Consider the following 15,963-nt stretch of genomic DNA (forward strand, 5'->3'; position numbering starts at 1 on the left):
GTGCAAGTCTTTCATCTCTTTGGTTAAGTTAATTCCTAAGTATTTTATTCTTTTTGATGCTTTCATAAGAGGAATTGTTTTCTTAATTTCCTTTTTAAATTGTTAATTGCTGGTGTATAGAAATGCAGTTGACTTTTGTGTGTTGATTTTGTACCCTACAACTTTGCTGAATTTGTTTATTAGCTCTAACATGCTTTTTGTGTGTTTGTGTGTTATCTTCAAGGTTTTCTACATATAGATCATGTCATCTGAGAACAGAGATAACTTCCTCCTTTCCAGTTTGGATGACTTTTATTTCTTTTTCTTTTCTCATTTCCTTTTCTTTTTCTAATTGTTCTGCGTAGAACTTCCACTAGTATGTTTAATAGAAGTGGCAAAAGCAGGCGTCCATATCTTGTTCCTAATATTAGACCAATAGCTTTCAGTTGTTCACCATTAAGTATGATGTTAGCTATGGGTTGTTCATATATAGCTTTTATCATGTTGAGGAAGCTTATTCAGTGTTTCTGTCATGGGAGGGTGTTGAATTTTGCCAAATGCTTTTTCTGCATCATTGGTGATGATTTTTTTCCCTTCATTTTATTTATGTGATGTATTACATTGATTGATTTTGTTGTTGAACCATTCATGTCCTCTAGGAATAAATCCCACTTGGTCATGGTATATAATCCTCTTACTATACTGCTGGATTTGGTTTGCTAATTCATGTTGAGGATTCTTTCATAGATATTCTTAAGGGAAATTCGTCCATAGTTTTCTTGCCGTGTTTTTGTCTGGCCTTCATATTAGAGTATTGCTAGCCTCGTGGGATGAGTTAGGAAGTGTTCCTTCTCCTTTAATTTTCTGGAAGTATTTGAGAAGGATGGGTGTTAATTCTTCTTTAAATACTTGATAGAGTATTCACCAGTGAAGCCGTCTGATCCTGGGCTTTTTCTTTGTAGGGAGGTTTTTTATTACTGATTTCATCTCCTTGCTAGTTATAGTTCTATTTAGATTTTCTGTTTCTTAATGAGTCCGTTTTGGTAGATTGTGTGTTTCTAGGAATTTGCCCATTTGTCTGGATTATCCTGTTTGTTGGTGTATAATTTTTCATAGTGTAATAATCTTTATTTCTGTAAAAACAGTAATGTCCTCATTTTCAATTCTGATCTTTAGTAATTTGAGTTTTCTTAATCTAGCTAAAGGTTTGTAAATTTCTTGACCTTTGCAAAGAGCCAACTTTTGATTTTGTTGATTTTTCCCCTGTTTTTCTATTCTCTATTTCATATTGATTTGAGAACTTTCTCCTTTTTTAATGCAAGAGTTTCCAGCTCTAAATTTTCCACTTAGCACTGTTTTCTTTAAATTTTGGTATGTTGTATTTTTACTTTGATTTGTCTGAAGATATTTTCTAATTTTCTTTGTGTTTTTTTTCTTTGACCAAGGGTATTGTTTAATTTTTACACATTTGTGAATTTTCCAGTTTTCCTTCTGCTGTTGATTTCTAGTTTCATTTCATTGTGATCAGAAAGATTATATATATATTTTTAATCTCTTTAAATTTATTAAGACTTGTGGCCTAACATATAGTCCATCCTGGAAATTGTTGCCTATGTGTTTGAGAAGAATGTATATTCTGCTGTTGTTGCATGAGTTTAGCTTTTGGCATGTTATATTGAGAATGTGTGTAAGTATAGATGTATTATTTTCAGTTAGGAGTAAGGCCAAAGGGAGAAATTTGTTAATGAGCTGTAGAGAGGGCTTGAGATCACAAGAATGCATAACTTTCTATGAGGAGTGGAATTTAGAGCAATAGAACAGCCTTAGATATATCCTTAGTTAGAAGGCTGAAGCTTTAATGTAGCCTGGAGTTTTAGATAAAGATGGAACAATTTGAGATAGACAGTAACCAAGAAAGTATAATATTTAGAAATTAAAGATAATATAAAAAAGAGAATTTGATCAGCTAAATTCAGGGTTGGGAAGTCAACTACATTGTTTGGGAAGGATGTTTTCTCATGTTCCTTTAATAATTCAACAAAGAAAGGGAAGAACAGGTTCCTGTTTTTGGATTCAAGAAACATTTAAATGATGACAGCTACTTAAATTATGAAATTTAAAACCACAAATATCAATATATCAATTATATATTTCTAGAGTATAATTTTTAGAGGCTAATTTGCTACTTTATTAAGTAAGTCTGAAATCTAAGAAACTTCACATATTATCTAATTGCTGTATTTGAATTTTGTAGAAGTTGTTTCTGGACAGTCTACGAAAAGCACTTGCCGGCCATGGAGGAAGCAGGCAGCTGACTGAAAGCGCTGCAATCGCCTGTGTCAAACTGTGTAAAGCAAGTACTTACATCAATTGGGAAGATAACTCTGTCATCTTCTTACTAGTTCAGTCCATGGTGGTTGATCTTAAGGTAACATGCTTATTGTTTCTCTTATACAAACTTAAAAAACGTTAAATGAAGAATAAACTTGTAGTATAAATAGTATACTAGATCACTGTCAAAGATCATTGCAACACAGAAGTTCTGAGTCTTCTTTTATTAAATTCTTAGGACCTGCTTTTGTTACTGTTCCTCCGGCTACATAAGGTGGCTTAGAATATGAAGAAAACACAGAATGAACCCGTTTTCTTAAATTAGCATAAATATTCAGACTTGGGTTTAAAATAATGTAGAAATTTGGGCCTGAAAGGAACCATATATGGTATAGTAAGAATTTTGAATTTTGTCAGACTGATGAAGCACAATATTAGTGCTTTTTGTTTTATCTGGGAACTAAATGTTACTGCCATCTGTGTGGATGATGTGTTATTATTAAAAACTAGTAGAAAAAATACTGCATGACTGTTTAAAGGCTTTTGTTTTCTATTGGGATTTTCATAGAACCTGCTTTTTAATCCAAGTAAACCATTCTCAAGAGGCAGTCAGCCTGCAGATGTGGATCTAATGATTGACTGCCTTGTTTCTTGCTTTCGTATAAGCCCTCACAACAACCAACACTTTAAGGTGAGAGCATTGGTTTTGATCCAGTTGTGTTTACTGATGCTGTTGATCCTTTTAAATGTGAAAAGAGTAGAAAAATGAATAGATTACACCTTTATCAGTATTGCTTATTATTATATGTTAAAGTTAATTTCAAGACCTTAAAAATTTATTCTATTTTTAAAAAAACTTTCTTTTTGTTGTTCCTTTTGTCCTCATATATATTACTATATATTTTTCTCATAGAAGTAATAATCACTTTTTTTCTTTCCTCTGTAGATCTGCCTGGCTCAGAATTCCCCTTCTACATTTCACTATGTGCTGGTAAATTCCCTCCATCGAATCATCACCAATGTAAGTCCAAAAGGTATTGCTAAATTACTTAAATTTTTTTTTCTTTACTCCTTTTTTATTTCTTTTTAAGAAAGATGTTTTTGGTTTACAAAAGATTTTGAATTTAGATGTATGATATAGGAAGATTTCTCACACATGATTCTATCTAATAACTGATATACAATTGTATTTTTCATATTTAATCTTGACCTCAGGGCCCTTATTGAGGAAGGTGGAGTTAATAGGATCCTTTGGAAAAATTAAACTTAAAAGATATTTGGATCAGAAGCCCTTGAGAACAATGCCACTGAACATATAATTTAACATTTTCATCCCAAAGCTCTTCACATATTATTTTAATACTCTTAGCCCTTTCCCAGCATTTGATACATTCTTACTTGTCACCTTACTGTTTAAGTTAAAAGTAGAAGTATTTATGTTGTAGCCCATTATGTATATTAAAAAAATGGTGAGACCATATTCGATTGCACTTTTTAGTCTTCCTTAAACAAATGAAACATTAACACTTAGAGGTGTTTACATGATATAAAAGCATATCAGACAAAATAAGCAAACTCATTAAAAGGTACTTGTGAAACCTTCGACTCTGATGTGAGTACATCAAGTAGAAAGATAGTAACCGTATTAGATTTGGACCATGGATTTAAAAAATTCTCTTCTTCTGATCATATTTTGAAGGTTTTCAAGTGTTATTTACCATAGCTCCACTTTTATCCATTTTTAGATATTCACACGTAAGTGTAAATTGTTCCTGTTTTCCTCCCTTAAAAAGGACTTTAATCATTGATAACTTAGGTATATTTGTCCTCTTTATAATCAAATTTCATTTTAAAAGAGTGTCTCTAGTGAGTTGAAAATACCCTTCTCACCTTCATTTGCCTTGGATATATTGAACTATATCAAATTCTGCCACATTTTCTTTTATCCATTCCTGCAGAGGAATAATAACTATTAATAGAGCTATGTAGTGACACATTTGGTTTTTCTCAGTGGGGTGCTAGTAGCATTTTTGGTCAGGACAGTCTTTACAATGCAGGACTGCCTTGTGCATTGGAAGACATTTAGCATCCCTGGTCCTCATTTCATTAAATACCTTTTTTGCCACTTCCCTCCTCTCCCATCTCTGCCCCCAGACACTATGAATAACTAAAAATGCCTAAGGGAATGATTCCTCTCTCAGTTGAGGATCAGTTATAGGTAGAAGTAACATTAACTACAGTTTTTTGCAAAAGGGAAAGTTTAATGAATCTGATATTGCAGATAAGGTATGTTTGTATTAAAAACTTAGAAACATTTTTATTTTGCTTTTGCCAGTGTAATGAGCTAAGACATTGTACCCTTAAGGTTTACTTTCAAGGCCATTAATTTTAAAAAGCAATGATTTTTACCCTTCATGTTTATGTGTAATTCAGAAATAAAATATTACTACTTTTTTCTCCTTTGGTGTATAATACTAAAAACATTCTATTTACTAGAGTGGATCGTTTACGTAAATGCTTAAAGCCTGTACTTAATAAACCCAAGTGTATACTTCTTTGATACTCTGTGGCTAGTTACTTTAATTGTGAACTATTTTTGTCTACAATTGAACATATAGAGCACTTTCAAGCATGGACTTGGCACTGCTGTAAGTGGCTGAGCTGCTCCTTTGTGGGTTTAAAGCATGCCTGGAGTGGTACTTCATGCATGCCTCAATGTACATGGTGAAGTGGTTGTGCATCCTTCTGTACTCTGATGAGTACTGCATGTGTGAAGGTGGAGTGTGTCTGTATCAGAGGCCACGTAAATACGACATCTATTTTTATAAAGAAAAACCTATATTGACTAACTTTCAAAATATTAAGTGTTAGTAACCTTTTAATGACTAGCTTGAAAAGGAACATAAATTTGAGTCTATAAAATATCTTTTATAGTTGGACCTTAGATAATGATACTCTATTATAATAGATTGTTGGATAAATTGTTTCTTGTTAGGGTTTTTCTTTCCTTTGGTTTGAGGCTAAGAGATATTGAATCTGAAGTAATTTCTGATTGAAAAGGACTATGTATAAAGTAAATATGCTAATTTATGGAATTGACTATTATAGAATCTCACTTAATGCAGATATTATGGATATATTCTGTCTTGAAATCACATAAAATTTTTCTTAGATATTTGGACTCCTAATCTTAAATTTATTTGTAGTATAAGATTTCTGTTTGGGCTTCCCCAAACAGTGACGCAGTGGTTGAGAGTCCACCTGCCGATGCAGGGGACGTGGGTTTGTGCCCCGGTCCGGGAGGATCCCATATGCCACGGAGCGGCTGGGCCCGTGGGCCATGGCCGCTGAGCCTGCGCATCCGGAGCCTGTGCTCTGCGACGGGAGAGGCCACAGCGGTGAGAGGCCCGCGTACCACAAAAAAAAAAAAAAAAAAGATTTCCTTTTAAATGATTCTTGGTTCAATACACCTCATAAGTTTTCTTCTTCCTTGCTTTTTCAGCCAGCTCACAGATTTTTTTAAATTACCACATTCTCAAATTAGATAAATGTTTTACTGATGTGGTTTTGGGAGTGTAAGTAGAAGCAGTAATGATGTTTGCAGTTTTGTTTTGCTTTCGTGAAACATACTCATATTCAGTTCATAAGTACTGTGTTTAGGTCTAAAAGAGTCCACTGTTTCTTCTTAAGAAATCTGAAAATCCAGTCACTATTTGAATTTGATAATAATTTAAGCTTTTATCAGTTTCTAAAATGGTACATGTAGTATAGTCAACTTTTTTATTACAGAATGCCATAAGAGATGAATTGTAGTTAAAAGATCTGTGTTATGTGCTTAATCTTTATACGCTTCCTTTAGGTTAGATTAGATATGTTGTTATAATTGGGCAATTAAAGAAATAATATGTACACATATGAACCAAATGTGGAACATGCTCCCATCAGTGGAACATGTATAGCTGGTATAGTACTTAGTATTGTTTTTTCCTTATGGCAGTTTAGTGTAGTTTACTTATGGATAGTTCACATATTGAGAATGAGATGATCTCATTCTATTGAGAGGGTTTGGTTGAAGAAATTATTTCCAAGGCATGTGAAATTTATTGAAATAATCTTGAAGAATTGCCACATGGTTTGCTTATATTATGAAAGTATTGCCATTTGTTTGGCAATGAACTTAGAATTTTCAGGGACAAAAAAGAATAAGTCTACCTTAGTTGACTAGTTGCAGAAAGGACACATTTAATAACTGCTTGGAAAACTAAAATTTTTACCAACTACATAATGTCTAGATTTTAGTGCCTATTTTATTTGAAAGTGTATCTTTAAATTTTACTTTAAAATGAATGATTTTATAGATTATGAAAAATAGAAATTTTGAAAATAACTAAATCTTAAGTTAAAATCAAGTTATTTAATAGGGTATACCTGGTACCATGATACAATTTCAACAGCTATCAAAATGACATAGTAGTTTGGATAGGATGTTACATGGGATGCATATGTCTTTAGTTCAGCAGTTTCTGACAAGATACTATAGGGTCAGTAGAGAGAGGAGGACTCTTATCTCAAAGCATTTTGTGATTATTCAGTCTTTGTTACTTCAAGCTGATTAACACAAGCTGTATAAATTAGTAGATATATGGAAATCAAGGTGTATTGATTGCTCTGTGCAAGTCAGGTGACCAAATTGACTAACATTTAAGGAATTCATTATATAATGAAACTAATAAAACTTGATCATTTGTTAGGAAGTAAATAAAGTAAGAGTTTGAGAGAAAAATAGAAACAATCATACTATCCAAATAAAAGTATTTCTTCCCTCATAACTTAGGAGTTTTTTCATAAATGGAGTTCAGTGTTGATTGTATTTTATAAGTTGGTTTTATAGTATACTATCCAGTATATAGAGTTTGTAATCCAAAATTTGGGGTTTAGGTAATATAACCTGATGCTACTCTAAATATTCTGAGAGTTATGGCTAAAAAAATTAAATGCTGAGAATTTAATTAGCTTAGTTTCAAATTAGAAGGAATTTGGGAATAGGATGTGAAGCTATCACACCCCCTTATCTAGTGTTTCAAATTGTTCCTTCAGGTATTTCTTATAGCAGGAGTATTATAAATTGGAAACCTGTATTTTAAGTCATCCTATTCCTTGCATACTCTCTGTATGTAGTGAAAATTCATCCAGTCATTTTTGTATTCACTGATAGACAAACTTAATAGTTTTAGTGATTTTCATAATTGTCATTTTTCATAATATAGTAATTAATTCATTAAAAGTAAAAGTAAAAGATACACTTTCAAATCAAATAGGCACTACAAACTAGAATCAAAGCTAAATAAACAGGTTAAACTGTAGAAAAATATTTACATAAAATAATTACTTTAAAAAAATATTTAGCTATGATCATTTTGTCTTTGTGGTGATCATTAGTACTCTTATGTATTGTGCCATCATTGCATATCAATATAAGATTATAGGTTTACTAATAGCTTTATCTCATTTACTAATTTCATGTTGTAATTATCATTGTTGTTTGTCTGTAGGCATATAAGTAATGGTTTATCACATATTCCTTCAACACTGTGTTGAACCACTAATCTCTTTTAAAACTGATAATAGCATTCTTGCCTTGGGAAAATATATACTGTATATGCATATGTTTCTGAAATGTATAAAACATTAAACTTATAAAAAAGAAAAAGATTGCCTACAGAATTAGCCCTCTAAAAACTTTGTTTTTCAGATTCACTAGATTATCAGTGAGAAAAGACAGTCTCAAATGCTCACGCTTATGTAGTGAGTGATTTGTTTCATGTTTATTATGATATTTTAAAATAGATGTATGGTTTGGTGTTTGAATTAAAGACATTACTTGAAGACTTTGGAAATCATAGTGTGTGTTTGCATGGTCTTAGGAAATTTCTCACAAAGTGATAAACCATAAAACTACAGTGATTACCAGAGCATATAACTCATGCAAATTTGGACTTTTCCTTTCTTATGGTCTCTGTTTTTCTCCAGTCTGCATTGGATTGGTGGCCTAAGATTGATGCCGTATATTGTCACTCAGTTGAACTTCGAAATATGTTTGGTGAAACACTTCATAAAGCAGTCCAGGGTTGTGGAGCACACCCAGCGATACGAATGGCACCGGTAAGATTAATCATGAATTTTGAATTCCACCTTCTTGCAATTGCATTTTCAGTGTCTTTATCCCATTCTTGCTGTTTTGATTTTTTTAGAAAATCAAATGAGACCTTTCTTTTCAGTAAGTATTGTGGTATGTTGAATACTGCAATATTGTTGCAATACTAGTTAATGATGTATGTTTTCCAGTATTTCAGTGGGTTTAACTTACTTTTCTTAGAGATATTTTCTAACAAAATGTTGTTAAAATCTTAATGAATGTCACTTTTTCTTTCTTTTTTTAGTTTCTTTTTCCTTTAATCTTTCCTTATGAATCAAAATGTTTTGATTAGCTCCTCATCTTTTGGGGGTGAGTAAGGGAAGCTGACTCCTGGGTCAGAGTGAATGTTCCTACTAATGCACAGTTTTGCCCATTGGATGCTGAATATTGCACACAGGAAATTACAAATAATATTTAAAGTTTATATTTAAAATAAAAATATTTCATATTTCGTTAAACATGCTTTGAACATTTAAAATGATAGGCACTTTGATATTAAAGTTTGACTTTGTTTAAACTTAATAAAAGTAGATATTTTCAAATAAGCATTTTCACAGATTAATACTCTTAATTTGGAAACTCATATAGAACCAATTTAGAAGATGGTAGAAGCCATTTCTTGGTATTCACATATAGCCGGCGTATTATACATGGCAACTCTTGACATGGATTGGTAGTGCTGTGTCTTCTGCTGCTTATTTTCTATTCTTTTTGGCTACTGTCTCTCACATGATCAGATGCCAACCGGTCACTGTTTTGCATGGCAGTGGGCTTCTGTGGCTGTATGTATGACCATTGTAACTACCTCAGAAAAGTCCTTGGTTTCTTTGACTTTTCTGTGTATAGTTACCATTTAGTCACATCACGTCATTTCACATGAAAATGTGGCATGTTTTCACCTATTGGTTTTAATAGTAAATTAGCCACTTCACACTTAAAAGATAATTTAAACAGCTTTCTTCCTGGCATACATCTCTTTTTCCAAGTTCCCTCAGTCAGTAAAATATTTTGGTTTTATACAGTTCTAGTTCACTCTGATCCAGTTGTCAGCCATTGTTTCTGAGGATTGTTTATCTTAGATGTTCAAATAGAGAAGTTTGCTATACCATATATTTTGGGATTATTTAGCCCAAAAAATTATAGCCAAAAGAGCATGGCAGTCATGTTTTATTAAATAAAATGCAAAGTTATCTTTAGTTTTTGTAATGCCAAGTACTTAATTTTAAAAAAAAATGAAAATTTCAATCCAAGTATAAATTAATTGGAGATAAACATAAATAATAGCTACTTAAATGTTATTAACTTGACATTCATTTTTTAAAAGTTTTAGAAAATGACTTAAAATAAACTGTTTAAAAATTATTTACTGACCTATTTATTCATTCCAGATATCCTCTGGGAAGTTAGAACTTTGACTTTTTAATTTTAATTTAATTAATTTATTTATTTATTGGCTGTGTTGGGTCTTCGTTGCTGCGCACGGGCTTTCTCTAGTTGTGGAGAGCGGGGGCTACTCTTCGTTGCGGTGCGTGGGCTTCTCATTACGGTGGCTTCTCTTGTTGCGGAGCATGGGCTCTAGGTGTGTGGGCTTCAGTAGTTGTGGCAGGTGGGCCAGTAGTTGTGGCTTGTGGGCTCAGTAGTTGTGGCTTGCGGGCTCTAGAATGCAGGCTCAGAGTAGTTGTGGCACATAGGCTTAGTTGCTCTGCAGCATGTGGGATCCTCCCGTACCAGGGCTCGAACCCGTGTCCCCTGCATTGGCATGTGGATTCTTAACCACTGCGCCACCAGGGAAGTCCCAGAGCTTTGACTTTTAAGTTTTCTGCCTCTTTCAGTAGAAAATTAATGGCCACCAGTAACAGGAATTGGTGGAAAGTTGGTATTCATTTCCAATTTGACTTCAGTATCTAATTTACCAGCTGTCTGTAAGAAAAATGAAAGAAAATGAAACTAAATTATTTTTTTGAACAAAAACAAAACTTTATTGGTAGTCTGAAAATGTTCCCCGTATTTAGAAGTTATTTTACTTCTTAGCCCTAGTTATTAGCTGATCCTAGGAGCTATATACTATACACACTATTTATGATAAGTATTTCATAAAAGCCATAACTAGACTTACTTTTGGTCCCAGGACACCTGTGATAAGAATTTAGTTTTTATTTCTAATTATTCTCTGAAAGTATCAGTATATATATATAGTTTTCAAAAATCTTTCTTAAGCTGTTTATATCCATGTATTTATATGTATACATGTGTGTGAAATTTTTTTAAGGCATATATTTTTTTAAATAAACGTATTTATTTATGTCTGCATCGGGTCTTTGTTGCTGCGCGCAGGCTTTCTCTAGTTGTGGTGAGTGGGAGCTACTCTTCGTTGTGGTGTGCGGGCTTGTCTTTGTGGTGGCTTCTCCTGTTGTGGAGCACGGGCTCTAGGCATGTGGGCTCAGTAGTTGTGGCTCACGGGCTTAGTTGCTCCGTCGCATGTGGGATCTTCCTGGACCAGGGATTGAACCCGTGTCCCCTGCATTGGCAGGCGGATTCTTCTTTTAAAAAAATTAATTAATTAATTAATTAATTTTTGGCTGTGTTGGGTCTTCGTTGCTGTGCACGGGCTTTCTCTAGTTGTGGTGAGCGGGGGCTCCTCTTCGTTGCAATGGACATGCTTCTCGTTGTGGTGGCTTCTCTTGTTGCAGAGCACGGGCTCTAGGTGCGCAGCCTTCAGTAGTTGTGGCTCGTGAGTTCATTAGTTGTGGCTTGCGGGCTCTAGAACTCAGGCTCAGTAGTTGTGGCTCATGGGCTTAGTTGCTCCACGGCATGTGGGATCTTCCCGGGCCAGGGCTCGAACCTATGTCCCCTGCATTGGCAGGCAGATTCTTAACCACTGTGCCACCAGGGAAGCCCAGCAGGCGGATTCTTAACCACTGTGCCACCAGGGAAGTCCGTGAAATTTTATGTTTTTGTATTTGTACATAATGGCCAAGGGACGGCTTCCTCACTGATACTCTTTTTTTTTTTTTTAACTTTTTATTTTATATGGGAGTATAGCTGATTGACAATGTTGTGATAGTTTCAGGTGTACAACAAAGCAACTCAGCCATACATATACATGTATCCATTCTCCCCCAAACTCCCCTCCCATCCAAGCTCTGGCTGATACTCTTATCAGGGAAAATAATCATCAAATCTACTATGAAATAATTTTTTAGGATAAGAAAATGCTTCAATTTGGATGATCCTTAAGGTGAATCTTACCTCTCTTAAGCCTGGTGAGTGAACAGTCTGACAACAAACATAGGAAGTATCAAATTTCCGCTAGCTGCCAAGCACATTGTTAATGCCAGGGAAGCATGATGAGCTAAACAGTCACAGAGATGCCAGTCTTATAGGGTTTGTTTGAAAACTTCTAATGAAGAGCCAACTACAGTGCCCATAAAGTCTGGAAACAGTCAAATATACATAATAAATGGTTTAGAGATACTTTACATCAGGGTTTCCCATCTTTGGCACTACTGACATTTTGGCATGGTTAATTCTTTGTTGTAGGGGACTGTCCTGTGCATTGTGGGATGTTTAACAGCATTTCTAGCATCTACCGACTAGACACCAGTAGCATCTCTTGCCCCCCAGCCAGTCATGAAAGACAAAAATGTCTACAGACATTTTTCAGATATTCCCTGGGGGACAAAATTGCCCCAAGTTGAGAACCACTGTATGACATGATATGTTCAGTGGGTTGTCCTTATTTTCATTGCCTCAGATAATCTGTGGCTCTGATAAACCTTAGCTTTCCGTTTGCTGCAGAAGTAATCAAGGATTTCATTGTGTCAAGTTAAAATAATATGTGTTTCTAGGCTTTACAACTACTCTGTATTTTGGATATGGATAAATTTCTTTCTGTGAAGATCCAAGTATTTAAAAATCTTTCTCCAACCAAGATCAACTCATGTCCCTATCACTCCCAGCTATCATGATCCTCTCTCTTTTTTTGGAGCTCTATAGAACCCTTCTGATTCTTCCATAAGACAGCACTACAGGGAGGGTGGGATTAATTGGGAGGTTGGGATTGACAGATGTACACTATCGATACTATGTATAAAATAGATAACTAATGAGAACCTACTGTATAGCACAGGGAACTCTACTCAGTGCTCTGTGGTGACCTAAATGAGAAGGAACTCCAGAAAAGAGGGGATATATGTATATGTATAGCTGATTCACTTTGCTGTACAGTATAAACTAACACAGTATTGTAAAGCAACTATACTCCAATTAAAAAAAAAGTGGCACAGGAGATCAAATAAAAAAAAACAAGATCCATACACACACACACACACGCACACAAAGACAGCACTGCAGATATTTGAATAAAGTTATACTGTACTGCTAAGGGTTCTTTAAAAGTGTGTGTAGGTATGTGCTTTGTTTCCTCTGTTTTTACAGCTAAGGAAACTGAGGCACAAGTACTGTTAAATGAATGACATATCATCACATGGTTAGTAAATAGTCAACATTCAGTCCAGTGTCTTTCCAGTTCTTCAGCTGTCTTCCCCTACCCTTGTTTTAGCTTGATGAAAGCAGGAGCCTTGTCTGGCTTGTCCAGCACCCAGTTCCTGGTCCCTAGAACAGTATCTGGCATGTCGTAGGCATCTAGTACATATTTGTTGAATTTCTTACTTGATCTGCTTTCAAAACCCTCCTCCATCTGGTATGCTTCTCTTCTGGAAAGAATCTTCATTGCTTTTTTTCAATGAAAATGACATATTAAGGTCTGAGTTTAGTGTTCTAGATGCGGTATAATAATTGATGAAAACTGTTAACCTGCTGTGTCTGCATATGATGTTTCTACTAAAACAGTCAAAGATTGCATTATTTTAGATTAAGCTTTTAATCATTTAAACTCTTTAGCCTTTTTCATATGAACATTGATCCGTAGCTTCTCCATTTTGTACTTTTGTAGTATTTTTAAAAATTTGAGATATTTATCTCAGCACTAATCATTTATGTTTTAAAAATAAGATACCCTGTTAATAATATGTGTAAATTCTGCACAAAAATTTTCCTTCTTAAAGGGGATCCTGGCTCAGCACATATAATTATATTCAGTATAATATAATATAATTCAGTAATGGCCTTAATTAACTTAACAGATGGTTTCGGCCCCTCATAAACACCTGAGTACTCTAATTCATGAACTTTTTCCTGGGCATGACTGCCTTTCCTCTTTGGCCAATGTGCGTATACCAGGTTGGATTCCTGCTATTATTTGCAATGTGGAAGATTAATTAATAAACTAATGGATGGTTTATTTTTCTTACATTTCTAGCCAAGAAATATCTTTCTTCTTTAGCATGTTATTTTTGACTTTAGGTAACCCACTAATGGTTACTAATTAAAAGGTATTTGAATTGAAAAATTTATTTAAATTTTTCAAGTCTTTTTCCCCTGGTTTTATTGAGATATAATTGACCCACAGCACTATATGAGTTTTCCCCCGGTTTTATTGAGATATAATTGACCCACAGCACTATATGAGCCTAAGATATACTACATAATAACTTAAGTTTCATATACTGTGAAATGATTACCAAAATATGTTAGGTTAACATCCATCATTTCATATACATACGAAAAAAAAGAAAAAAAGGTTTTTTCCTTGTGATGGGAACTCAGGATCTACTTTCTTAACAACTTTCCATACAGCAGTGTTAACTATAGTCATCATGTTGTACATCCCCAGTACTTATTTACCTTATAACTGAAAGTTTGTATCTTTTGACCATTTTCATCCAGTTCTCCCAACCTCTACTCCCTGTGTCTGGTAACCAGAAATCTGAGCTCTTTTTCTATGAGTTTGTTTTTTGTTTTGTTTTGTTTTTAAGATACCACATATAAGTGAGATCATACAGTATTTGTCTTTCTCTGTCTGACTCATTTCACTTAGCATAATGCCCTACAGGTCCACTCATGTTGTCCAAATGGCAGGATTTCCTTCTTTTTTATGGTTGAATAATCATCCATTATGTGTGTGTGTGTACCACAGTTTCATGGCACTTGTTTCCATGTCTTGGCTATTGTAAGTAATGCTGCAGTGAACATAGGCATGCAGATATATCTTTGACATAGTGTTTTCATTTTCTTTGGACAAATACCCAAAAGTAGAATTGCTGGATCTTATGGTAATTCTATTGTTAATTTTTTGAGGAACCACCATACTGTTTTCCCTAGTGGCTGTACCAGTTAAATCCCACCAGTAGTGCACAAGGGTTCCCTTTTCTCCACATCTTCACCAGCATTTGTTATCTTTTGTCTTTTTGATGGTAGTCATTGTCGCAGGTGTGAGGTGATAGCTCATTGTGACTTTATTTTCATTTCCCTGATGGTTAGTGATTTTTTTTTTTTATGGTTAGTGATTTGAGTACCTTTTCATGTGTCTGTTTGTATGTCTTCTTTGGAAAAATGTTTATTCGTGTCCTTTGCCCCTTTTAAAATTGGATTATTTGGTTTTTGCTGTTGAGATACGTGAATTCTTTACATATCTTGGATATTAACCACTTACCAATTTATGATTTGCAATTTTTTTTTCCATTCCCTAGGTTGTCTTTTCATTTTGTTAATCATTTCTTTTCCTGTGCAGAAGCTTTTTAGTTTGAAAAACAACACCCCACTTGGTATTTTGTTGTTTGTGCTTTAGGTGTCATATACAAAAAAAATAATTGCCAAGACTCATGTCAAGGAGTTTTTTTTTTCTGTTTTCTTCTGGAAGTTTTATGTCTTTAGTTTAAGTCTTACATTTAAGTCTTTAGTCTATTTCAAGTTAATAATTGTGAGTGGTGTAGAATTTTTCAAGTTTTACATTTTGTATTAGGCAGCCATGCTGGAACAAAATTTGTATGCTGCTATCTGAGATTGATATGATATAATCAAACTATTATTTACTTTTTGGAAATGGTTAAATAAATAGATAATTTTTATATCAGCTAATTGTTCTCTGCTCCGTTTTCCTGTGCAATGGCTGCATCATGGAAGAACAGTTACACTTAGTGACATTTTAATAAATAAATTTGTTTAATGAAAGTTTTACCTTGATCTACGGTGTTACTTCGACTTAGAATGAAAAGAAGTTTAATGGGAGCAAACAGTAAAAACAGCATTTATTAAATATATTTAGTAAGACGTTTGTTGTGGGATTATAAATATAAAAGCAACTTGTATTTGTAAGTTTTGCTATTTATTTTCTGTAGTGACATTCCTGTAGTACATTAGATAGTTTTTCTTCCACACTGAGGACAAAAACCTCCAGTGTTCTCGGGCATAATAACAAATGCATTTCTCACACGTAAACATTGACAATAATTGCTGTATGTTATAGATATGCATCTCTACTTTTTACCTTTGAAGTTCAGCCTTTTACAAGGACATTTTTATTATGAGTCCATAGATGCTGGATATTCTCCTGTCTT

At 34.0% G+C, this 15,963-nt stretch overlaps 1 protein-coding gene across 6 annotated transcripts in view; it reads left to right on the plus strand.

Annotated features, from left to right (window-relative positions):
- The window catches only part of NF1 (neurofibromin 1), a 261,641-nt gene that overhangs the window by 84,957 nt on the left and 160,721 nt on the right, over nucleotides 1–15,963 (plus strand). For all 6 annotated transcript variants that reach the window (XR_009530430.1, XM_060082451.1, XM_060082452.1 and 3 more), the window contains 4 exons: nucleotides 2,234–2,407; nucleotides 2,879–3,001; nucleotides 3,257–3,331; nucleotides 8,341–8,472. Coding sequence is in view for 5 of the 6 variants with exons in the window: in XM_060082451.1 (XP_059938434.1) it covers nucleotides 2,234–2,407; nucleotides 2,879–3,001; nucleotides 3,257–3,331; nucleotides 8,341–8,472 (504 nt within the window). In the remaining variant the exon portion in view is untranslated. The remainder of the gene's footprint in view (nucleotides 1–2,233; nucleotides 2,408–2,878; nucleotides 3,002–3,256; nucleotides 3,332–8,340; nucleotides 8,473–15,963) is intronic.

This window comes from Mesoplodon densirostris, chromosome 18, assembly GCF_025265405.1.
Source record: "Mesoplodon densirostris isolate mMesDen1 chromosome 18, mMesDen1 primary haplotype, whole genome shotgun sequence".
Taxonomy (NCBI): Eukaryota; Metazoa; Chordata; class Mammalia; order Artiodactyla; family Ziphiidae; genus Mesoplodon; species Mesoplodon densirostris.